The 26,190-nt window shown below is 36.9% G+C and overlaps 2 protein-coding genes across 2 annotated transcripts; both read left to right on the top strand.

The window, feature by feature from the left end:
* Positions 1 to 1,043: 1,043 nt before the first annotated feature.
* On the top strand, positions 1,044 to 10,953 carry LOC114389882 (ethylene-responsive transcription factor ERF043-like). Its single transcript, XM_028350613.1, has 5 exons — positions 1,044 to 1,060; positions 2,800 to 3,181; positions 7,289 to 7,509; positions 10,191 to 10,245; positions 10,720 to 10,953. Exons 1-5 carry the CDS (start codon positions 1,044 to 1,046, stop codon positions 10,951 to 10,953), a joined length of 909 nt encoding a protein of 302 aa, XP_028206414.1.
* An 11,283-nt stretch (positions 10,954 to 22,236) lies between these two features.
* On the top strand, positions 22,237 to 23,681 carry LOC114389818 (protein MAIN-LIKE 1-like). Its single transcript, XM_028350564.1, has 3 exons — positions 22,237 to 22,629; positions 22,758 to 23,150; positions 23,514 to 23,681. Exons 1-3 carry the CDS (start codon positions 22,237 to 22,239, stop codon positions 23,679 to 23,681), a joined length of 954 nt encoding a protein of 317 aa, XP_028206365.1.
* The last annotated feature ends 2,509 nt before the right edge of the window (positions 23,682 to 26,190 follow it).

Raw genomic sequence — 26,190 nt, 5'->3', positions numbered from 1 at the left:
TCCAGGCTCATGTGTCCCTCCACATGTGGGGCATCCCTCTATTTGCAAAACAGGGGAATGAGAAATATTCACTGCTTGCAGTTGTTGGGGCAATTTGTTAAGTGTCTCTGTAATAGCTTCTAGTTGTCTGGATATCAGCTTATTTTGTGCCAGAGTTGCGTCTTGTGTACTAAGCTCTAGGAGGCTTTTCTTTGTTGGGATATGAGAACGGTCACGAAGGATAGCCTAATCGTTAGCTGCCATGTTCTCAATGAGTTCCATCGCTTCCTCATGTGTCTTTAACTTAATTTTTCCTCCCGCGGATGCGTCCAGTAATTGCTTCGATTGAGGTCGTAATCCATCAATGAAGATGTTGAACTGCACTGGCTCGCTATATCCATGGGTGGGCGTTTTCCTTAACAATCCGTGGAAGCGTTCTAAGGCCTCACTAAGGGATTCATCTGGGAATTGATGGAAAGATGAGATTTCTAGTTTCCCTTCAGCTGTCTTGGATTCAGGGAAGTACTTTTTCAGAAATTTGTCTACAACTTCTTCCCAACTCCTAAAGGTGTTGCCCTTAAAAGAATGCAACCATCTTTTTGCCTCTCCCGCTAATGAGAAGGAAAAGAGGCTGAGGCGTACCGCTTGTGGTGGAACTCCCACTATCTTAAACGTGTTGCATATTTCGATAAATGAGGCTAGATGCGTATAAGGATCCTCACTTGGGAGACCGTGGAAGAGGTTCCCCTGAATCAGCTGAATGAGAGAATGGGGGTACGAAATATTAGGGGCTTGAACCTCTGGCGATGTGATACTTGTGAAGAATTCAGGAGTAGTAGTTTGACAGAAATCTTCTAATGTAACCCTTTGTACTGGTTCTCCGTCCATTTGAACGTGATTTGGAGAGAGAGGAGGTGAAGTATCTATGTCTTGCTCTCTTCGTCTTCTTGCGGCGTTATTACGCCGACAGGTAGCTTCGATTTCTAAGTCTATGGGAACGATAGTAGATTTATCTCGCATAAAAACACAAGGTTATACCTGTGTAATTTATGGAGAAAGAAAGAATGGGGAAAGAGGAGTGGTGAGAGAAAGATTGGCCAAAAGAATGGCCAAGGGATAGAGGAGGGGTGAAAGAAAGAATGGCCAAGAGGGAAACAAATTACAAACTGATAGTATGGCACTTAAATGCGAAAACAAAATCCCTGGCAACGGCGCCAAAAACTTGTTAGCTCTTTGGCAAGTGTACCAAATCGCTCATAGTAATAATTTCTCGGTAAGCCGAGTGTCGTACCACAAGGATTTTGTTGCACTTATGTGAAATACGTTTCAGTTTGCAAGTTGTAAAATTCGTGTATAAAATTAAAGGCAATATAAATCTAAGAAATTTAAAATTTAAAATAAAAGATAAAGATAATAGATAAGATAAGATAAAAGAAATTTAAAATTTAAAATAAAATATAAAGATAAAAGATTGAAAGATAAGATTGAAAGATAAGATTAAAAGATAAAATTAGAAGATAAAATATTTAAATTGCGATAAAGATAACTACTTCTACGAAAATCAAATAAATAAAATCTAAATCTACTAAATCTAAATACTTACTCCTAAGACCCAACAGTAAAATAAGGAATAACTACTTCTAAGAAAAACCAACAATAAAAATAGGGAATAAAATCTATATATTAAAATCGCTAAAACCTAACAAGTCTAATTAACCTAGATATATGGATTCTGGATTTGTCTGTTATCAATACCAGTGAACTAATTTTGCCTCACATCTATCCATCTACTTGCCTCTGATGCCTCATGATGACAAGCCTACCTTAATTACCTATCTTCCAAATGCCCTTTGCGAAGACTCAATAACTAAGATGCATTAAGTTTACATTCTAGATGTTTGCTAAAGCATGGGCATTGAGGCATTAAGTCATGCTAACCCAATGATTTCTTTCTTTTATTGTTCTATTAAGCGTTACCCTCTCTCGAGTGGCCTAACCCTTAAAACCGATTCATGCATTCATTCCTTATCCCTAATTAGGCTTTACCCTCTCCCGAGTGGCCTAAAGACTAACAGAAAACAAAGTCCGAGATGCAGAATAAGCAAGAAAGAAAAGCAGATAAAAGAAACTGGAAGGAAAAAACCTCTAAAAGATAACCCGATAATTTCCTCATTTTAGTGTTCTCTTAAGCATTACCCTCTCCCGAGTGGCCTAACCCTTAAAACAGATTCAAGTATTCATTCCTTACCCCTAATTAGGCTTTACCCTCTCCTAAGTGGACTAAACCCTAACAGAAAGTAAGTTCAGAGATACAGGATGTAAAAAGATAGAACGGTAAATAAATAAAGAACCTGGAGGGAATTCCTCTTTTTATTGATAACTCTTGAAATGCTTCATACATCATTAGCTTTTTAGGCCTGCCTGGCCCTAGCTAGGGGGTTTAGCCACTCATAGTCATGAGGGCTTTACAATGAGAAGGGGGGGTGAAAGAAAGATGATAAGAATATAAGAAAAGGGAATGAAAAGGAGAGAACTGAGTGGTAGAGGTCTGAAAACTGAGCTCTCAGGAAGTGTGTCTGTTTTCCTAGGCTTACCCTCTTATTTATAGGTGCAAACTTGGGCTTGGGCTTTTTCTGATTTTCTTTTTTTTTCCTTTATTTCTGCTACTTTTTGCTCGTTGTACCTCCCTTTTTCACATCTGCAATCAAAATTCAAAATTAATTAAATCTTTCCAAATTAAAGCATAAATAACTGCTAAATAGTTAATTCTAAGTTAATTTTAGACCAATTTTCTACTATTAATTCACTATTATTTAGCAGTTATCAAGAGTTTCAACAGAAAAAGTTAGAGACCGAGCCGGAGAGCAAAAAGATAAAACGCATTCATGGCGGCGTCGATGAGGACTTGAGCAATAAGCACCCTTTGTACCACGACGTGCGGATGCGGAACTGGGGGAAATGGGTGTCAGAAATCCGCGAGCCGTGGAAGAAGTCGCGGATATGGCTAGGCACATTCCCAACGCCAGAAATGGCGGTGTGGGCGCACAACGTGGCGGCTCTTAGCATCAAAGGCTCCGCCGCCATTCTCAACTTCCTTCACTTTGCCAACTCGCTCCCTTGCCCAACTTATCTCACGCCGCAAGACGTTCAAGCCGCGGCGGCCAAAGTGGTGCACATGGACCCTTCTTCCCTCTCCTCCCTCGTAATTAAATTTTACCACTGCAAGGTAAAAAAAATGCAATGCTTTCCGGTGAACCACTCAGATGTTGACACATGGCAGTCAACGTCTGAGGTTAACGGTCAACGTTCAATTGGGACGTTCAGGACCAATTTTGCATAAATTTGTAAATACGAAGACTAAATGTGTGAATTAAATTTTCGGGAAACCAAATGTAAAATTAGAGTAAAACTGAGAGACCAAAAGTGTAATTTTGTCATTCTAAAACGCACTAGACACTACACAGTCCAATTCAACATTATTGCTTTGCTGTTTGACTGCTACACACATTGTTCAGTGTGTACCTTTTACTTTTTAACAGTGTGACCTTTTTACTTTTGTAGCTTTTTAAGTATTGCACAATGCACAATGTTTGCTTTCTATTAATTTTTTAATCTTAAAGTTTCTTAAAATAAACCGTTGTTGCACTAAAAAGTGAAATTACTAAAACTAAAATATAACACAAGTAAAAATATTTAAAACTAAGATGTAGCATATAAAAGAATTGAACCTTGAATTAATTATCAAAATTTATTTGTTATTTGAAATATGGATTAATCAATCAAATTATATATATATATATATATATATATATATATATATATATATATATATATATATATATATATATATATATATATATTTAATATATACGGAGTCAAGTTGGACTAATTATTGATTCAACCATTAATTCATTGTTTCGATTGGATTAGTGACCGAACCGATATTCACAACATTTATAATCTATCTATAATGTATAATTTATAATGTATATGAATCATGTTAAGTCTCCGGCAAATTTTTGTTGCCAAAACCTTCACTTTTTTCTCCTATACTTTTTTGTTTTTCTGTATTCTTCTACCTATATTTAATTATTTATGACTCCTCATTTTCATCGGAACGCCTATTCATATTCAACTATTTTGAACAATTGCTTTGGACTCCTTAACTTCTTTTTCCAACCTACAAAAAAAAAAAATCTTTGTTATTGATGCTCATTAACGTCAACGCATTTATCTAAATGAATATTCACAATCATTCATCTTTAATGTTATTATCTTTTCCCGTCTCACCATATTTCATTCATTCAATTTTCTTCTGCATTTCAATTGATTTTTTAATTTTAACTATGCATTTAATGATTTTCACCTTATCCCTTCCTTTTCCATTTGATGTTTCATTTTCTCCCCCATCACCCTTAAATATCAACTCATTTTATTCCTTCATGCGTCTGTGAGTTTTCTCCATCCACACCACATAGAGGTATTGGCCAATCTTTCTTCTTCCAGAAGGAACATTTTGAAATATAAGTTTTTATTCTCTTTTCTTAGAGGTATTGACCTTCTAACACCTTCATTTTATTCTCTTTTCTTAGAGTTTTTATTCTACTCACCTTCTGACCTTCTAACACTTTCATTTTATTCCTTTAGACTTGTGACATTGTTACTTTAGTAACATGTAATTCCTTTCTTTTTAATTATGTTTAACTTTCTGTTTGGTTTTATTTACAGCATCATGCATAGAATAAGAAGTGTTGTCTCCACAACCAGCCAACGCTTGACATTTTTAATGTTGCATCATGCAAGTATCTTTTCTCCCCCATTTAAGTTTCATGTTAAAGATTGATGCTATGTAATGAGTGGAAAACATACAGAGGTTTACACAATGGACTTAGTTCTCATTCATTTTTTTTTATTTCTTTGACATATAGATTCTAGAATATCTAATGGTGAGAGACATTTATGGATTTACCCATTTATATATAGCATGTCAGTTGGGCATACTGTGGTTCTTTTTACAGTAGTTTGTTACCAAAATAATTTTGAATAGAGTGACCTTTATTTCCACAGTTCTTATTGAACTATATTGTTGTCAATGTTAGCAAGATTTAAATCAAATATGTGGTCCAGTTAGCAGATTTGTTGACATAACCTGGGGGAAAGATTAAATGTGTGACTTTATGATTCTCAATAGGAATAACAAGAAAGCACTAGATTGCTTCATTGAATCAAACTTACATATAGATTCATTTTAAGTTGAGTCATTGATTTGTTTATTGGCCTTTGGTTAGGATATCTGCAATGCTATCTTTCAATTTAGAATTGGATCATTGCACCATGAGAAAGCACCATTTTGTTGGCAACCCATACTATATAATTAGGGATGTATTTTTTGTTAGAATTAATGTCTCATGTGAGAGACATGTGACTTATGTAAGGACTAATAAATAAATAAATAATAATTAAGGACTAAATTGTAATCGGGTTAAATAGAAGAAGTTTCTAGAGGTAACCGCTACTTGGTGGGAGTAGTGGTTATAAAAGAGAGTTAATACCCACTAACGTGAAACAATATCCCCTTTCTATATAATTAGGAGAAAGCACCATAAGCACCATTTTGTTGGCAACCCATACTATATAATTAGGGGTGTATTTTTTGTTAGAATTAATGTCTCATATGTGAGAGACATGTGACTTATGTAGGGATTAATAAATAAATAATTAATAATTAAGGACTAAATTGTAATTGGGTTAAATAGGAGAAGTTTCTAGAGGTAACTGCTACTTGGTGGGAGTAATGATTATAAAATGGGGTTAATACCCACTAACGTGAAACAAGGTCCCCTTCCTGATAGAAAAGTGTTCTCTCTAATATGTGGTCATCACAAACACAGAGAGACAAAACGAATAGTCAAGGGAGTGAAATCTTGTTTCTTTCCTCTTTCAAGAAATCAAATTACATCAGAGAGAAGTCTCACTATGGAGAAAGGTATGCATCATTGGTTTATTTATTATTTGTGAGAATCATAGGTTTCAAGATCCTGTTAGTTTCCTATTATTGATAATCTAGGAAACCCTTAAAATTTTTACATGTGGTATCAGAGCATGTGTTATGAAACTTCTGATTCTTCAATAATGATTTATTTTCTCCCAATTATGTATGAACCCTAATTATGAAGTTTAGGGATTTTTTTTCCGCTGCAAGTATGAAATCTTATATTGAAAAGGTTATCAATTAAATTGGCTTTCAAATCACAAGTATGAATGCGTAAAATTATATTATTTTGATTGTGTTCAATGAAGACTTGTGATATTTATATGTAATGGGCGCTTTGGGCGATATATATTAAATTTGGAGAAATATTTTAGATTTATCTTTTTGTGCTATCTAATTTGATTTGATGACAATGGCTGGTTATGGTTTTTCCTTTAACATATATTCGTGAATGTGGAAAAGGCCACTTGCTGATTTTTTAAATTGCTATTTGCATCCCTTTTTTTATTTTCAATCCCACCTACTCATTTTTTTTCTGAAAATTATTATTAAATGTGATTAAAGGATTGAAAGTTTATACTCTGCAATTAAATTAACGTGAATGCTTTAAAATTATTGGTAACAGTAAATATGTATATGATATACATTTGCTTCAATGTGATTGAATTTCTATTATTTTATTGCTTAAAATGTGAATGTATGATATTTATTTGGCCTGGAATGAAATTAATAAAATGGCTATGAATTGTTAATAACAATAAGCATGTGCAGGTCATATATTTGGTTGGAATTAAATGTATGATGAATTTGTTAGTCACCAAAGTGGCCATATTTATAAGGTTATTTAATTCTATATTAATGATTATTTCAATTACTCATAGAATAATAGATGCTAAATTATATGATTATTGGTTTATGGGTAATTGAAACTCATTGTTATAAGGCATTTATGGATTGCCCAAAGGTTGATTAGTTGTTCTTATAATTAATGAATATAATTGTAGGCGATTTGTGTGTATCATTAGTTTTATTAATATACCCAAGGAAATAGATACTACTAATTGGTGCATATATAATTTTCAAATAATGTTAAGAATTTTATTAGCATCATCATGTTTGTATGCTATGTGTTGGTATATCACCCAAAGGAGAACATCAATATACATTGATTGTTATCTGAATAAATTATATGTATGACTTGTGTTTTATGTCCCAAAATGCTTATGTGAAGTTTTATTATGCAATACCTGTTCCCAACTCATTGAACTCTCATGTATCATTTGTGTCAATTTTAATGGGCTTAACTTCTCTGACTAGAATGAGCAAGTTCAATTTCATCTCGATGTTTTGGATCTTGATCTTGCTATAATGGAAGAGAAGTCTGCTACTATTACTGATGCTAGTAGCAATGAAGAGAAAGTCCATTATAAAGTTTGGGAAAGATATAACAGACTTAACCTAATGTTCATGAGAATGACTGTTGCAGACATTATTAAGACAGCTCTCCCTAAGACCGATAATGCTAAACAGTTTATGGGGTTAGTGAGAGAGCGCTCTCAAACAGTTGATAAGTCTCTTGCTGGGACATTAATGAGTACACTGACCACCATGAAGTTTGATGGTTCGTGTACTATGCATGAACATGTCATTGAGATGACAAACATTGTAGCAAGACTTAAGACCTTGGGAATGGCTGTAAATGAGAACTTTCTTGTTCAGTTTATTCTAAACTCATAACCGTCTGAGTATGACTTGTTCTAAATGAGCTATAATACCATGAAAGATAAATGGAATGTACATGAATTGCACAGTAAGTTAGTTCAGGAAGAAATAAGGCTTAAAAATCAAGGAAGTCACTCGGTCCATTATGTAAGCCACCAAGGGAATCAAGGAGCTGGAAAAAGATTTGTGAAGAAGAATGATAAAGGCAAAGGGTCATTAAAGATCAATGACGGTCCTGTGCAAATACAGAAGAAGGCATCAAAGAGTAATAATTGTCATTTCTGTGGAAAATCTGGACACTTCCAGAAGGATTGCCCAAAGTGTAAGTCTTGGTTCGAAAAGAAAGGTGAGCTTAATGCTCTTGTATGTTTTGAATCAAACTTAACTGAAGTTTCCCATAATACATGGTGGATTGATTCTGGATGTACAACTCATGTTTCTAACACTATGTAGAGATTCCTTACAATCCAAACTATAAGCCCAAATGAGAAGTTCGTCTTCGTGGGGAATAGAGTGAAAGCTCTAATGGAAGCAGTCAGGACTTATCGTTTAAAACTCGGCATCATTTAGATTTACTGGAAACTCTTTATATACCTAGTTTATCTAGGAATTTAGTTTCATTATCTAAACTTGATGTTATTGGATACTCTTTTAATTTTGGTAATAGATATTTTAGTTTATTTAAGCATAATCATCTCATTGGTACTGGTGTTTTGTGTGATGGTTTATATAAATTGAAATTAGATGGTTTGTATGCTGAAACTGTTTTAACTCTGCATCATAATGTTGGCACTAAACATAGTTTAGTGAATGAATGATCTGCTTTCTTATGGTATAAACGTTTAGGTCACATTTCTAGAGAAAGGATGGAAAGATTAATAAAGAATGAAATTCTTCATGATTTAGATTTTACGGATCTAAATATTTGTATGGATTGTATTAAAGGAAAACAAACAAAACATACAAAGAAATGAGCTACAAGAAGCACTCAGCTTCTTGAAATTGTGCATACTGATATTTGTGGACCTTTTGATGTTAATTCTTTCAAAAAGGAAAGATACAGTTTATTGATGACTATTCATGTTATGGTTATGTCTACTTACTACATGAGAAATCTCAGGCAGTGGATGCCTTAGAAATTTACTTGAATGAAGTAGAAAAACAATTAGACAGAAAGGTGGAAATTATTAGATCTGATAGCGATGGTGAGTATTATGGAAGATACGATGAAACTGGGCAACACCCATGTCCATTTGCTAAGCTTCTTCAGAAACGTGGCATTTGTGCATAATACACAATGTCTGGTACACCACAACAAAATGGTGTATCAGAAAGGTGTAATAGAACTTTAATGGATATGGTTAAGAGTATGTTAATCAATTCAACTTTACCCGTATGTATGCCTTGAAAACTGTCATGTATTTGTTGAATAGGGTTTCTAGTAAGGCAGTTCCAAAGACACCTTTTGAACTATGAGCGAATAGGACACCTAGTATAAGGCACCTGCATGTTTGGAGTTGTTAGGCATAAATAAGGATTTATAATCCGCAAGAAAGAAAATTGGATGCAAGAACAATCAGTGGATATTTCATTGGTTATCCAGAAAAGTTAAAGAGGTATATGTTTTATTGTCCTAATCAAAGTATGAGAATTGTCGAAACTGGAAATGCAAGGTTCATTGAAAATGATGAAATCAGTTGGAGTAAGTTCCACGAGAACTGGAAATTAAAGAAGTTAGAGTGCAAGTTCCTTTAGCTTGTGCCTCTAGCAGTAAGGTGATTGCTCTTTTAGTTATTGTTACAAACAATAATGAAGAAGCACAACAAAATAATGAGCCCATGATACATAATGAACCTATTGGGGAAGAACCGTAAGAAGTAGCATTAAGGAGGTCTCAAAGAGAAAGGATACCAGCTATTTCTATTGACTATGTGGTATACCTACAAGAAACAGAAACAAACTTAAGCATTAATGATAATGATCCAGTTTTGTTTTCACAAGTTGTAAGTTGTGATAATTATGAGAAATGGTTAAATGCCATGAAATAATAGATAAATTCCATGAAACATAATGATGTTTGGGACCTTGTAGAATTACCAAAGGTTTGTAAGAGAGTTGGTTGTAAATGGGTCTTTAAGACTAAACGTGACTCTCATGGTAACCTTGAACGTTACAAGACTAGACTTGTTGCTAAGGGATTTACTCAGAAAGATGACATTGATTATAAAGAGACATTTTCACCGGTCTCATGAAAGGATTTTTTCAAGATTATCATAGCATTAGTAGCCCATTATGACTTGGAGCTACATCAGATGTATGTGAAAACTATCTTTCTTAATGGAGATTTAGATGAGAATGTTTATATGGACCAACCAATGGGGTTCTCAGTTGAAGGAAAGGAACACATGGCGTGCAAATTAAAGAAATCAATATACGGTCTTAAGCAAGCTTCCCGCCAATGGTATTTGAAGTTTAATGATACCATTGTTTCTTTTAGATTTAAGGAAAATACTGTTGATCGGCGTATATATCTAAAGGCCAGTGGGAGTAAGGTTATTTTTCTAATCTTGTATGTTGATGATATATTGCTTGCAACTAATGATTTTAGTCTTCTTCATGACACTAAGAAGTTTCTTTCTAGTAACTTTGAAATGAAGGATATGGGTGAGGCAAGCTATGTGATAGGGATAGAAATATTCTGAAATAGATCACAAGGATTGTTAGGCTTGTCTTAGAAAGCATATATCAATAAAATACTAGAGAGGTTTAGGATGGAAAAGTGTTCAGCATCACCCGTTCCAATTCAGAAAGGAGACAAATTTAGTCTCGCACAATGTCCTAGAAATGATATGGAACGAAAACAAATGGAAGCAATTTAGTATGCATCAATTGTTAGGAGTATTATATATGCTCAAATCTGTACTTGACCAGACATAAGCTTTGCAACTGGAATGTTAGGAAGATATCAAAGTAATCCAAGAATGGAACATTGGAAAGCTGTAAAGAATGTTCTGAGATACTTACAGGGAACAAAAAATCACATGCTTACATATAGAAGGTCTGATCACCTTGAGGTGATTGGGTATTCAGACTCAGACTTTGCTAGATGTGTGGATACAAGAAAACTCACTATTGGCTTTGTATTTCTTTTAGCCAAAGGAGCAGTATCATGGAAGAGTGCAAAACAATCAGTTGTTGGTGCATCTATCATGGAAGCTGAATTTTTAGCATGTTTTGAGGCTACAATTCAAGCTAATTAGTTGTGAAACTTTATTTCAAGGCTTGGAATTGTCGATAGTATTGCTAAGCCGCTGAAAATGTATTGTGATAACTCTGCAACAGTATTTTTCTCTAAGAACGACAAGTACTCTAAGGGTGCTAAGCATATGAAATTGAAGTACTTTGCCGTGAAAGAAAAAGTTCAGAAACAAAGAGTGTCAATAGAACATATTAGCACAAACATTATGATAGTTGACCCTTTGACAAAGGGATTACCACCCAATACATTTATAGAACATGTTGAAAATATGGACATTATTATTATTGATGATCATTAAGTGTAATTTACCTTATGTATTTTTAATGACACTCTTAGCTCATTTATGATATGTTTCTAATTACTTGTTCTCTATGTTTGAATGCATGTTTGTGTTAAGTTAATGTTAACAGGTTTGTCTTAAATAAAGACATTATCTTGGACTGATTATGTACTCCTAATTAATGGTCATATTAAGGAGAAGACTAATTTGTAGTACATGAAAGAGACTATGTCGATTAGGTGATGTACAACTGCTATGACCATGATTATCAAACTCTCAAGTTAACTCGCTAACTCTTACGAGCTTAGGAGTCCACTTGTCCTTAAGAGTTGACTCTTTAGTAAACCTTTTTTAGTAGACTCTGGGCAAACTCTATAAACTCTAAGTAAATTCGGTAGACTCTTGAGTTTACCATCGAGTCAACAAGTTCGCAAGTTAAAAAAATTAGACCAAAATGTAAGTCATTTTTTTTATTGTTTTTTGTCTGCTTAGCATTCAACATACTTTCATTTAGTGTGTTATTCTCAAATACAAAATTCTCACCTTTAATAATAGCAAACCCTTATTATCTAATAACATCAAACCCTCTATGAGAATGATCTACCACTACTATAACGTTTGCAAATTATTATCTAGTAGTGATTTATTATTACTACACTTAGTTATTTAAATATTCTGAACTTTATGATTTACTGTTTTACTTTATTCTATTATTGAAATGTTTAATTACTATATTATTTATAGATATTTTGTTATTATTTTTATACAAAGTAGACTCTTACGAGTCTACGAGTTAAGTTCACGAGTCGAGTCTATGGAACTCTCACGAGACTACGTAAACTCTCGAGTTTGATAACCTTGACCATGACTCAAATTGGTTCGTATTCTTAATCATGAAATTATGATGTACACAATGTATAGAATGGTTTAGTCATTTTTTTAATGTGCATTATGTTAATTTAATCTATTTATTTATTTAGTCCATAATGTTTAGTAATGTCACATGAGCCAAGTGGGAGAATGTTAGAATTAATGTCTTATGTGAGAGACATGTGACTTATGTAGAGACTAATAAATAGATAATTAATAATTAAGGACTAAATTATAATTGGGTTAAATAGGAGAAGTTTCTCAATGTAAATGCTACTTGATGAGAATAATGGTTATAAAAGGGGTTAATACCCACTAACGTGAAACAAGGTCCCCTGCCTAATAGAAAAATATTCTTCTAATCTCTTGGTCATCACAAACGTAGAGAGACAGAAATGTAACATCATTGGTTTATTTATTATTTGTGAGAATCATAGGTTTCAAGATCATGTTGGTTTCCTATAATTGATAATCTAGAAAACCCTTAAATTTTTTACATTTTTCCTAACAATTTGAACATGTTTTCCGAGCGAAATGGCATGCAAGAAGTGAAATTTGCCTCTTGGTTTTCATTTTTATGAAGGTTTGTCTTTATCTTTCTTGCCAAATGACCCGGTAGAATTTGCATACAACGAGCTTATGAAAAAATGGAGTATGAATCTTAAAAGTCTAACCTTTTTAAATGGTTTGATTTAATTGATTTGATTTTTTTTTCAAAATCTAGATCATGTTAATACCAAATTTTCAAGGAGATTTTACACATTGCTATAAATAGGATGAAATTCAAAAAGGTTTATTGGATGAATTATTTTCATGATAATTTGTTGGTGGTGGTATCTTTGGCGATGAAGAAATAAAGAAGTTTGAAAAAAAAAATTTTAAACAATCACAACCTTTTGACTCCTATCTTGAATTTATTGTTGGATCCTTGATACTATCGAAAGTTTTGACTTTTGTTATAAGCCTTTTCATGTTACTCCCATGGTTGGGTCAAATTCAATATGGATGAAGCTTCAATTTTAAAAGTGTGACTTAATATTACTTTTATACATTAAGTTTTATTTTATTTTGATACATTAAATTTAAAATATTTAATTTTGATTTTTTTCTATTTTTAAAATTTTATTTTAGTTTTTTTTTCATTTTCAATAAAAATTACTACTACTTCGGGTAACTTTTAAATTTTGAAATATCTTTTTTAAAATAACACTAAAGACCATCACTACATATATTTATATTTTAGATTTAATTACTTATTTAATTTTTATATTTATTTCTTTTAGTCTTTATAATTAATAAGTAAATTTATTAATTTCTGAAATTTATATTTTAATTCTAATTTTTTTTAAAAAAAAAAAATCTTTAACTAACAAGAATTAAAAAAAAATTAACACAAAAACCTCTTAAAAATTAAAATATAAATTTAAAAACTAAAAAATCTACCTATTAATGTTTTAGATAAACTTATATTTTACTAACAAACTTCAACAACAATCCGTTCAAATTCTGATTTATGAATCCAAATTACTTAGAAGAAAACAAAAACAAAATGATACTCCTTCTGTGCTTTCCCTCTTTCGTTCGACCCGCTCTCTCCAATTTCAGCCTCGTCGAAGCCACTACGATCCCGCCGCGTCGTCCGATGCGCCGCCGCCACATCCGGTTGTGACGAGTTCTGTTACGAATGAAGCTCCACAATCACCATTAACAGAGCCACAAGCAGAGCAACCATTAACAGAGAGGAATCAGAGGCAGAGAACTAAACCAAGGTACCTGAAGGACTTTATTGTCTAAAGGGAAAGGAAGCTGACGTGGCATAGAGTGGTCCATAAGGGAATTATCCCACGAGCTTTGTAATTCTGTTAGAATGGAATCTTCGTGAATCTTTTTTCTGTTAGGCCCTAGCATCAGAATTTATCATTTCTGTTAGTAACAATTCAAAAACATACTATATAAAGCAATTACTATGTAATCAAAAGGGGCAGAATGAATAAAACTCATCTTCTTCATCTTGTTTCTAGAGAGTCCTAGCTCTCGAACTCTAGGAATTGCAGAAAGGGATATTCGGCCATAACAACTTTGGTGCTTTCATTGAGAGTTGTCCATGGCCGAATCCACTCGATCTAAGTCCAACATGGAACGAATCGAGGAAGCCATTGTCAAATTAGCCACCAACCACCTCAACGTTTCAAACAAACTCGACGATCTTCTTAATCGAGTCTCTGCCATTGAAGCCAACCAACACAATACCCCCTCTCACTCATCTTCCTCAGCCAACCCGACACCTCCTCACACCCCAAATCCTTTACCTCGCATGAAGCTGGACGTTCCCCGTTTCGATGGGACTGACCCCTCTGGCTGGATGTTCAAGATAAACCAGTTATTTGCTTATCACGTAACTCCTGAACCAGATCGCCTCACCGTCGTTGCCTTTGCCATGGAGGGACCCGCCCTCGCATGGTTCCAATGGATGTCGCGGAGCGGGCAAATTTCTTCGTGGCTGGGATTCTTGCAAGCCCTTGAAGGCCGATTTGCGACTTCTCAGTATGAAGACCCCACAGGGCTCCTTTCGAAGCTCACCCAAACCGGTACGGTCGCGACGTACTTATCTCAATTCGAGACCCTTGCCAACAGAACCATAGGGCTTCCAAACTCCTTTTTACTCAGCTGCTTTGTCTCCGGTCTAATACCGGAGATACGCCGTGAGGTGCAGGTTCCACAACCCCTCACCCTCACACATGCAACGGCCCTGGCTCGTCTGCATGAGGAAAAACTGGCAGACCAACACCACGCGAACCGTGGTAGGTTTGGCTCACCTGCGCCGCCACGGTCGTCGCTCATGCCACCCGCATCCGCAATCGCCGTGCCCCCACCAGTGGTTCCTGCTCTTTTGCCACCACCAGCTAAACCTCCCCCTCTGCCACTCAAACGCCTTTCCCCGGAAGAAATGGCAATACGCCGCGAAAAGGGGCTGTGCTTCAACTGCGATGAGAAGTTCTCGCGAGGGCACAGGTGCACCTCCAAGTTCTTCCTTCTCATCGCTGAAGCAGATGATGCGGCCGTAAGCTCAAACCCTACGGAAGAAGAAGTCACTAATAGTGACCCTGACCCGCTCCAGGCCCAGATAAGCTTCTACGCCCTATCGGGTCAATTAGCCCCAGAAACTTTGCGAATGGTGGGCCGGGTCGCTAACCAACCCGTGGTTGTGTTGATCGACGGCGGGAGCACGCACAATTTCATGCAAACCCGTCTCGTCCGTCCATTGGGCCTTACGGCACAGGCCACACAACCACTTCGCGTGGTGGTCGGAAATGGCAATGAGGTACTCTGTCAGCAGCTATGCGTGGGGGTGACAGTCACAATTCAGAACTAGGACTTCACCATGGACCTTCACACATTACCTTTGTGCGGCGCCAACATTGTTCTTGGCGTTCAGTGGCTTAAGTCTTTGGGTCCGGTCTTGACAGACTACAACGACCTTACCATGAAATTCATTTCAGACGGACACATAGTGGAGTTAAAAGGGGATACTGATGATACCTTGCAAGCAATAACACCACCACAACTTCATCGTATTGTTCGAACTGCAAGTGCCAGTGCCTATTTTCATATCAGCCTTATCCCACCTGAGCTTCCTTCAACCCAAACACAACCCAAACACTACCCAGAGATTGACGCCTTGCTTAATACCTTCACCACTCTCTTTCAGACACCCACATCGCTACCCCCTTCGCGTCCCACCAACCATTCCATCCATCTTCTCCCTCAATCAGAACCTGTAAATGTAAGACCCTATAGATATCCTTATTTTCAGAAATGCAAGATTGAGGCCCAAGTCGAGACCATGCTACAACAAGGGATAATCAGACCCAGCACGAGCCCTTTTTATTCCCCGGTTCTGCTCGTAAAGAAACGCGATGGGTCCTGGCGTTTCTGTGTTGATTACAGGGCACTGAATGCCATCACCGTGAAGGACCGGTTTCCGATACCGACAATCGATGAGCTACTAGATGAATTAGGTGGTGCATGCTAGTTCTCGAAGCTAGACTTATTGCAAGGGTATAATCAGATACTGATGAAGGAGGAAGATGTCGGCAAGACCGCTTTCAGAAACCACAACGGTCACTTTGAATTTCGCGTGATGCCCTTCGGGCTCTGTAACGCGCCATCATCATTTCAGGCAACGATGAACAGTACATTTGGACCATACCTACGCAAATTTATCATCATGTTCTTTGATGATATCTTAATCTATAGTAGAACCTTTCAGGAGCATGTGAGTCACTTGGAACAAGCTTTCCAGATTCTACTTGCCGGAAAATTCTTCCTCAAATTATCCAAGTGTACTTTCGCCCAGCAGCAGGTGGAGTATCTGGGCCACGTGGTCTCTCAGTCTGGGGTTCAACCGGTCTCGACGAAGGTAGATGCAATTTAGCAATGGCCGACACCATCCTCGACCAAGGCCTTAAGGGGCTTCTTTGGGTTATCCGGCTTCTATCGCAGGTTTATTAAGGGGTATGCTTCAATTGCATCACCCCTAACTCAGCTTTTGGCCAAAGACAAGTTTCGATGGTCACCGGAAGCTCAAGCAGCTTTTGAAAAACTCAAGACCGTCATTTGCAGCGCCCCAGTCTTACGGCTGCCAGATTTCTCTCTGCCATTTGTGGTGGAGACAGATGCATCGGGAATCTGAATGGGGGCCATTCTTTCTCAGCAGAATCATCCCATTGCTTTTTTCAGTAAGGCCTTTTGCCCCAAGTTGCTCTGCGCTTCGACTTACATTCGTGAGCTCGCCGCCATAACGTCCGCCGTGAAGAAGTGGCGCCAGTACCTACTGGGCCACCAATTCATCATACTCACTGACCATCGGAGTTTAAAGGAATTAATGTCACAAGTGGTTCAAACTCCAGAACAACAACTCTACTTGGCGCGCTTATTGGGATATGATTACAAAATTCAGTATCGCTCCGGCAAGGCCAATGCGGCGGCAGATGCCTTATCTCGCATCCCAGACACGACCCCAGGACAATTACTTCTACTAACAACACCAAATTTTGTGTTTTTGCAGGAACTTAAGAAGCAGCTCTGCTAGCACCCAAACTTCATCACTCTTCGAGCTTCGATTGACCAGGAACCAGAGAAACACCCTGATAGTATCATTGTTCAGGATTGGATCATGCACAAGGGGCAAATTTGGCTTCCAAGGTCCCTCGGCCTCATTGAACCCCTACTCCATGAATTTCACTCAACCCCAACAGGGGGACATATGGGTATAACAAAAACACTGGCGCACCTCAGTGACAACTTCACGTGGACAGGGATGAAGGATGACGTTCGTAAGTTTGTTCTCGCTTGCAAGGATTGTCAACAAACTAAGAGTGACCATCGGAAGTCACCAGGATTGCTTTGGCCCTTACCAGTGCCGGTACGACCATGGGAAGACTTATCGTTGGACTTCATCGGAGGATTGCCAATCTTCAAGGGTCACACAGTGGTGCTAGTTTTTGTGGATAGATTCTCGAAGGGAATCCACCTGGGTTCACTTCCTTCCCACCACACCGCATTCAATGTTGCCCATCTCTTCATGGAAATCGTAGGGAAGCTCCATGGGATGCCTCACAGTCTAGTTTCCGATTGTGACCCATTGTTCCTAAGCCGCTTCTGGCAAGAGCTGTTCAGATTAAGTGGCACGAAACTCCGCATGAGTTCGGCCTATCACCCGCAGTCTGATGGGCAGACTGAGGTGATGAACAGGGTGGTGGAGCAATATCTTCGGGCATTTGTTCACTCCCGATCGGCGACGTGGGGTAGGTACCTCATGTGGGCCGAATGGTCCTACAACACGTCCATTCATTCCGGAACGCAAATGACTCCATATGAGGTGACTTTTGGCAAACCACCCCCATCCATTCCTCAATATATCACAGGGAGTTCGACCGTGGATGCAGTAGACGATTTTTTAAGTAATCGAGAAAAATTATTTGAGAAACTTCGAAAGAAGCTCCTCAAGGCACAAGGTAACATGAAGCACTTTGCAGATCGTAACAGGCGTGATGTCGAGTTTGAAGTGGATGACTGGGTATTTGTTAAACTCAGACCACGATGCCAGGTGTCACTAACTGGAAATTCCCATCCTAAGTTGACCAAGAGATTCTTTGGTCCTTTTCAGATTACTCAGAAAGTGGGTCCAGTAGCGTATCAACTTCGACTTCCCTCATACTCGCGCATACACCCAGTTTTCCACTGCTCTCTGCTCAAACCATGTCATGATCCCCCAGACACCAGCGACACTGTGGAGTTACCCCCATCGTTGATTGGAAATGATCCTCTTGTCTCACCACTCGTGATTCTCAACACCAAATGGGACTCAGAAAGGGGCACTCCTAACTTGAAGGTACTGGTTCAATGGGCAGGCCTCCACCCAGATGATGCTACATGGGAATCGTGGGAAGAACTCAAAGCAGAATACCACCTTGAGGACAAGGTGCTTTTCGAAGCACAAGGGAATGTTACGAATGAAGCTCCACAATCACCATTAACAGAGCCACAAGCAGAGCAACCATTAACAGAGAGGAATCAGAGGCAGAGAACTAAACCAAGGTACCTGAAGGACTTTATTGTCTAAAGGGAAAGGAAGCTGACGTGGCATAGAGTGGTCTAGAAAGGAATTATCCCACGAGCTTTGTAATTCTGTTAGAATGGAATCTTCGTGAATCTTTTTTCTGTTAGGCCCTAACATCAGAATTTATCAATTCTGTTAGTAACAATTCAAAAACATACTATATAAAGCAATTACTATGTAATCAAAAGGGGTAGAATGAATAAAACTCATCTTCTTCATCTTGTTTCTGGAGAGTCCTAGCTCTCGAACTCTAGGAATTGCAGAAAGGGATATTCGGCCATAACAAGTTCATAGTGAAGTCGGGGGTACCTGTTCGTCAATTCACGACAATGAGGGTTCGTGATTTCAACATTGAGAGATCTAGACGGAACAAATCTCAGATCTAGAATGATGAAAAAGAACGTCGGAAGCAGTTGGTGTCCCCGTCGAGATCCATCACCAACGTGAAGAAGCCGCACCGACAAGAATGACGATGACACTTTTCGTCTCCTCCATCGACGTGAACATGCCTGGGCTAAAAAATGAGCTTGTGAAAATCTCCATGTACTAGATCCAGAAGACTCTCATTGTCAAAGGTTAATGCCTTTGCTCTGTTTAGTTTTGAAACTTAAACTCTTCTCTGTAATAAAATGTTTGTAGATTTGTGAATGAGCTTGTTGCTTCTGCAATTTGAATTGGACATTCATGGAATAATTCGTAAAATAAAGCGTTTTCTTGGTGCATGCGATTGGATGCTGATCCTGTTTTAGAACTATAAATCTTAAGTTCATGGTTGAAGGAAACACTAATAACAAATAAATAGAAATCAACAAAATTAATATGCTAGTGCAAGAAATGAATTTTTATAAATAAGATTATTATATTCGGGCCTAAAAAAAGTCACAAAGTTTAAACCAATTTCTTGTAATCAGCCTATTATTAGTTAGAATATTATTACACATAGTAGTGATGATTTTTAACCACCATTATTTTACAAAGACTATTTCAAAATTTAAAAGTTAATGGAGCAATAACATTATTGACGAAAAACATAAAAGATTAAAATTAAACGTTTTGAATTTAATGTACTAAAACGAAATAAATATAAAATTTAATGGACTAAAAGTAACATTAAACCTAAAAGTGTAGATGGTAGATATGTGACTTTGTTTGTCATATAGGATATGACTCAGCTGTCATATCTAAAGTTAAGAGAATCTTGCGAATGGTATGTGTTTTGGAATAAGTCCTTAGTAAGGTTTGATCTTTAAGGTATAATTCTCTAAAATTATATTGTTTTGATGTGTACTAGTATGTGTTTAACAAGATAAGTGATGGGTATATATTGATGACAATATGACATGCATATCACCATAACAATAAAGAGTGATGTTAGGTGCACCCGGTATTATTGCTGGTGCACCCAGCACTTAAGCAAAAAGACGTAAATACCCCTACCCATTTTATTTAAATTTTGTACATCCAGTTGTTTCTTCTTTCGCGCCTATTTATTTTCTTCTTCCTTCCGCCGTGACCTCGCTTCTTCTTCTTCTTCTCCTTCTGTGCGATTCCGCGACCTCGACTGGCTTGTTGCTTCCGGCGGCGTGGGTTGCTTCTTCACCATTGTTGGCAGCGTGGTGGTGGTGTTGTTCACCTTATGCGTTCTCCTCTGGGTTGTTGTGCTGCTTTGCTCCATCGACGTCGAGGTAAACGCGTTTTCCCTGCATCACTCTTCCATTTTTGGTTTTGTAGTGTACTTCTTAAGATGATCTGTAGTAGGACCTAGTTGATCCGAAAGTAGTTTTGCCCGTGAAATAGGTTGCGGATCAAGTTGATCTGTAATTTTCGTGCTTAGGAAGTTGATCTGCAAGCTGCTTTCGGATCAAGTTGATCCGTAAGAAGCTTACGGATCAAGTACGGATCAAATTGATCCGCAAGAATCAATTTTAATTTTAAAAAATGGCAAATATGTTATAAATTATGAAAAATGATTTTTATTAGGATTTAGGGTTAGTTGTGAGGCTTTTAGGCTGAAGTAGAGTATGATTGGGTAATGAAAAAAGTTTGAAATTATGCGTTCATTATTTGATGAAGTTGATATTGATTTGAAATTTGGTTTTGAGGCTTTTTTGGTTTGTACTGTATAATGCATGATCTTGTATATTGTATAATGTTTGAACATGTTGAGGCTTTTTGGTTTGAATTGAAGTTGATATTTATAAGTGGAGGGTGGGAAGTAAAATCATTTTTATGAAGAAAACCCTATAATTATTTTTTTAATTTTGTTCATATTTTCTTTTTTAACCATACCAAATGGCGTTGTGCGGTCCATGTAGCCAACCTCGCCTAGTGGGATAAGACTTTGTTTTTGTTGTTGTTGTGTTTATATTTTCTCAGTTGTAGCATTGTAGCTTATTGTTCATAGACCAAACTCTTGCAATCTCTCAATATAGTATGCATATCTATTTCTCACTATGCATACTACATTTTTTTCTTTCTGTTTTAATTGTTATCATCCATTCTAAGGGTTAAGGAATAGTTGTGTATCCCAATTATCTTTGTTGGAAAACCACCTTATAAGTGGAGTTAATGCTTGCATAGTTGTTCCATTTCAAGCTTCAACTTTCATTGTTGGTTACTTCATGTTACAAATCTTGAGTCTTCACTTAACAAGTTAGGTTGTAAGGAGTATTATTCCTTGAAATAGTACCAGAATCTTTATGACCAGTTGGTCATGAGTTCTTTTCCTTGCCACACCATTCATAATTAAGTTGAATTCTATGCATTATAAATGCATAAAGCCCAAAGTAATATTGCATGAAATGGTATATTATATATATAAAACCAATGTTGAACCTCCCACCCAACAGGTTAAGCCTTTAGTTAAGTTGGTCTAAAACACTTCATGTAATTACAAATTGAACCTCCTAAGGTTAATTATTCTTCTTTACTATATTTATATTGCTTCTAGAAAATTAATGTGTTGCAACTTTTTAATTAAGGATAGAAATAATTATTGTATATATTTAGGATGCATTATGCAGTTTTTTATTTGATGCACAAGTTAAACCAACCAGACTAAGATTAGAAGTGACATTTATCTAAAACAACAAACAACTTCCAAGTTTCCAACATTTGAGAAGTCAACTCAAACCAAAAAAGATTTGTGATGTAATGAGGCAAGTGAAGCAAATTCATGGTTACACTCTAAGAAATGGCATAGACCAAACCAAAATCCTCATTGAGAAGCTACTTGAAATCCCAAACCTTCACTATGCACACAAAAAACCAAAACTTGAATATGCCAAATAAGTAAAACATTGTTGAAAATAGTAAACACAAATAAGCCAATATTTATCTTCTTCACCCTCAAACCAATCACACTGAAATCCTCAGAACTTGCATGACTTTAAGTCAATCAAATTTGTGTTAGACCAATGAAATCCTTCAACATTACTTAAACATTCTTAGAACTTGCATGACTTTGAGTGAATGAAATCAGTGATGGAATTTGTGGTAGACATTTGTAGATCATGGTTAGGACTGGAGGCCTAGGTCCTGTCTTAAGTAGGGTTAGTGGCAGAGGTCTAGGGAGAGGGGATCGTGATGATTCTGACGATGCTCCCCTGCAGCGAAGGCCTACCACATCCGAACGCAGGCAACGAGTACCTGTTATTGTTGTGAACGCTGAGCCAGTGGTACCTGCGACTGAGGCTGACGTAGCTGTGGCTGAGGCTGACATAGCTGCGGCTGAGGTTGATGTAGCTGTAGATGAGCCGATGATAGAAGCTGACGTACAGGACATTGGTGTAGACACTGTTGCAGACACCAGTGCACAGGCTGCTACAGATGAGCCTGAGGGATTTCCGGGTGGAGCGACCGACCCATCCGTGCTGACCGAGTATGCTGAGCATGTTGCAGCCGGCGTATAGACGGGAGAGGTATTTATAATATTCAATTTAAGTTATTTGTTAAGTACGCTTTATTGTTTACATTTTTCTTCCTTTAAAATATTATTTTAATGAATTATGTGTTCCTTTATACTTCAATTCAGGAGCGTCCTGAGTTGAAGTTATCCTCCCATGGGAGGAAGGTGCATAATTTAGGTAGGCCTGTCCCTGCCATTAAGGTGCTAGTTGTTGGGACAGGACTAAGTCCTTTGATCGCGTGTTCAGTAGACACCGACGATCGAGGACTTCTATCCTCGTTTGTCGAGAGGTGGCACCGGGAGACTTCTAGTTTCCATCTTCCTGTGGGGGAGGTCACAATCACGCTGGACGATGTCGCGTCTCTTCTTCATCTGCCCGTCGTTGGCGACTTACATACCTTTCAGCCTCTGCACGTGAACGAGGCGGTGCTGATGTTGGTCGACTTATTAATGGTCTCACCAGAGGCAGCCAGGGTCGAGACCGGACACTATCATGGACCATACGTACATCTGTCTTGGGTACGCGATATGTATCAGCATATATGTTAGGCTGGACATTGGACAGCTGCAGCTCGTGCGTATCTTCTCCATCTTCTAGGTTGCACTCTTTTTGCTAACAAGAGTGTAACCCATGTTCATGTCGTGTTCTTGGACGCCTTGTGTGACCTCAGTCAGACTAGGAGGTATGCATGGGGAGCTGCTGTCCTGGTGCATATGTATGACCACCTAAATGATGCTTGCATCAGCACCAGTCGACAGCTTGCTGGTTACATCACCCTGTTGCAGTTTTTCATAAGTTAATTAACAACAATGTTTTAATTACGGTATTTTAAACGTTAATTTGAAATTTGTATGATTTTCATGTAACCTCTATAGTGTTAGATATACGAGCACTTTCCGTCAGTCGTGGAGTGCAACGCTGGTCCGGACTATGATGAGGCGTCACCATGTGCCTGTAGGTGGATTACTACGAAGAAGACTGTGAAGATCATATATACAGGGACGTATGGGCAACGCTTGGACCGAGTTAGGATTCCTGATGTCTACTAGATTCCATATGGGGAGCACCAACAGGTCTGAGACTTTCATTTGATTTCATGTTATTTCGGTCAACTCCACTAGGGACCCATTGTTATCAGTTACCGACCAGAAAGGGTCATGCGGTAGTTTGGATACGTCCAGAGTATTCCTGCTCCGCCTGTCAATTCATGGGTGTCATTTGATGAGATAGACAATAGGTGAATGCACTACTCAGACCATCTTGTGCCAACAGGTGAGACGTGCGTTGTGCTAGGTTAGTGTGCTCCCGACTACATCGACTGGTTCTTCCGCATTTCTCATCTATTCATGACCGTGGTCCAACCATCATATCCTCCGCCAGATGCACCTGTTATGCAGCCCAGACATGTCCATCAGGTCCCCGAGCCAGGTATCCCTCAGGTCCCGAAGCCAGCAGCACCATTGACATTTGTCAGGTCTAATGTGGACGAGCCCAGACATGCAGTGGTAAGTGTTACTATTTGGTTAGGTGTATGAAATGTCATTTACGTCAATTTTTTAATACTAATTTGTCTAATTTGTTTGTTTTCTATATAACAGGAGGCTTGCGATGCAATTTCCAAAAGGTTGGAGCATCATCTCAACATAGGGGTAGTCATGCCAGGCACATCGACACATGAGTTCATTGAAGAATGCCTCAAGATTGCCAGGAGTGTAACAGAAGACCAGCTTGTGTATGTGAGGTCTCGACGTAGGCGATGCACGGATCAACCATAGTTTCTTTACACATTTCATATTGATATTTCATGTATATACATTTCTTGTACTTGAAAACATTTTTGTTTTTTATTAAACATTTTGTATATTTAAAGTTATTTTTGTTTATAATATTAGTGTTAACCTTTAAGTCTTATTTTTAAATTACTTGATTCCAAATTCATTCAAAATACGTTGAAATAGTATCAATGTCACATTTAACTAAAGATTCATTCAACTTAATTTTATAATGGTAACACATAACAAAAAAGATAACCATTAGGATAATATTTTTTTAATCACATGCTATATTTTAATTAGATAAACAAAAGAGACATAAAATAAAATTAATAATTTGAATATATTTACATTAATAAAATAATATAACATATAAAAATTAACTAACTTATGAGTGTTTAAAATTTTTCAAATGGATTTTAGTTTGTAAATATTTTTTTGATTGGTCATGGTCCTCAAATAATTTTTTAAAATTATAATAAATCGCAATTTTTATAATTAAATTTTTAGTTACATACTTTTTATATTTAAAATTTTTTCATTAGTATTTTTAGTTTTATTTTTTTCCATTTTTGTTCTTCCCTTTATTTTTATTCTTTACGATTAGTTGTCATTTTTCCATTTTTATAGTTCTTTGTTTATTTTATTTAAAGACTAAATATTTACATTTAAAAAATTTAGAGGAATAACAATTTAATTGACCTTTAAATTATTATAAAAAAGAAAAAGAGTACGATTCCTACTACATGGATTCAAACATTACATTAACTTCAACCTCGTTCACAGAAATAAAATTTGTATTAACTTCAACATAGTCGAAAGAATTAAAATTTGCATAAAATACTACAACTAAGTCATGCTAATTTGCGACAAGGACAACTCGTCTTCCATTTCCATTACATGTTTACTAAAAATAGCTAAAATTTCTATTGGTCCAAATTTTTTCCAGTAGTTAGACTGCACTAACACCTTCAGCACGTCATCATTGGTTTTTAGTTCAATTATTTTGAATTTGATAATTTTATCTGAATACTCATGGTGACTTGGTTGCCAAAAAAACAATCGTCTTACCATTTGTGTTTCATGAATACCATAAGAGGGAATCTCATGAGGCGCAACTTGCTTGATCAAATCCTTTAGTTCATCCATCGTACATCCAGAAGGAATGTCAAACTTTTTGAGATTTTTTCCTATGAACGAGTAACCAACAAACTCATTCTGGTGTGACATGTTCCATCTCCCATTGTAATATAGAAGGGCATCATGAGTAGGGGGTCACAGTGGCTTCAAGTAAGTTTAATATATCATCTGGTGTTCGATCAATGGTGCATAGTAACTCAAGCGGACCAACACATGAAAATTGATTATTAGACATTAACATCATGTGAACATCATCATCAATTTTCAATTGCATACATTGAAAGCGAAGATAGTTACCAGTATCTATGAACGGCTGCCGGTAGTAAATTCCATCCAAATATTGTTTGTCGGTTAGCTGAAGGGTATTGTGTATTCTGGTTTTTAATGTTTGAAAATCACAAGCGTTAGGTACTTGAATGGGTACTGGAGTGGAAGTTTGAAAATAAACACCACTGTCATTATGAACAATGGATCCATTTGAAAAAATAAAACCTAATGTCGAGTTCACAATTATCTGACTGCTTGTTTCTCCCAAGAATGTCATACTTTGTTGTAAGAGTTGGGTTAGGATAGAATGTGTGGTTTTTTATAGTGTTCGGCTGTGTCATATATATAGATGAGTTTCAGTATCATTGCTTCAATTTTT

This window comes from Glycine soja, chromosome 1 (assembly GCF_004193775.1).
Source record: "Glycine soja cultivar W05 chromosome 1, ASM419377v2, whole genome shotgun sequence".
NCBI classification, from domain to species: Eukaryota; Viridiplantae; Streptophyta; class Magnoliopsida; order Fabales; family Fabaceae; genus Glycine; species Glycine soja.
Note: the sequence above shows the minus strand (reverse complement) of the source record. Positions and strands in the feature narration are given on the sequence as shown.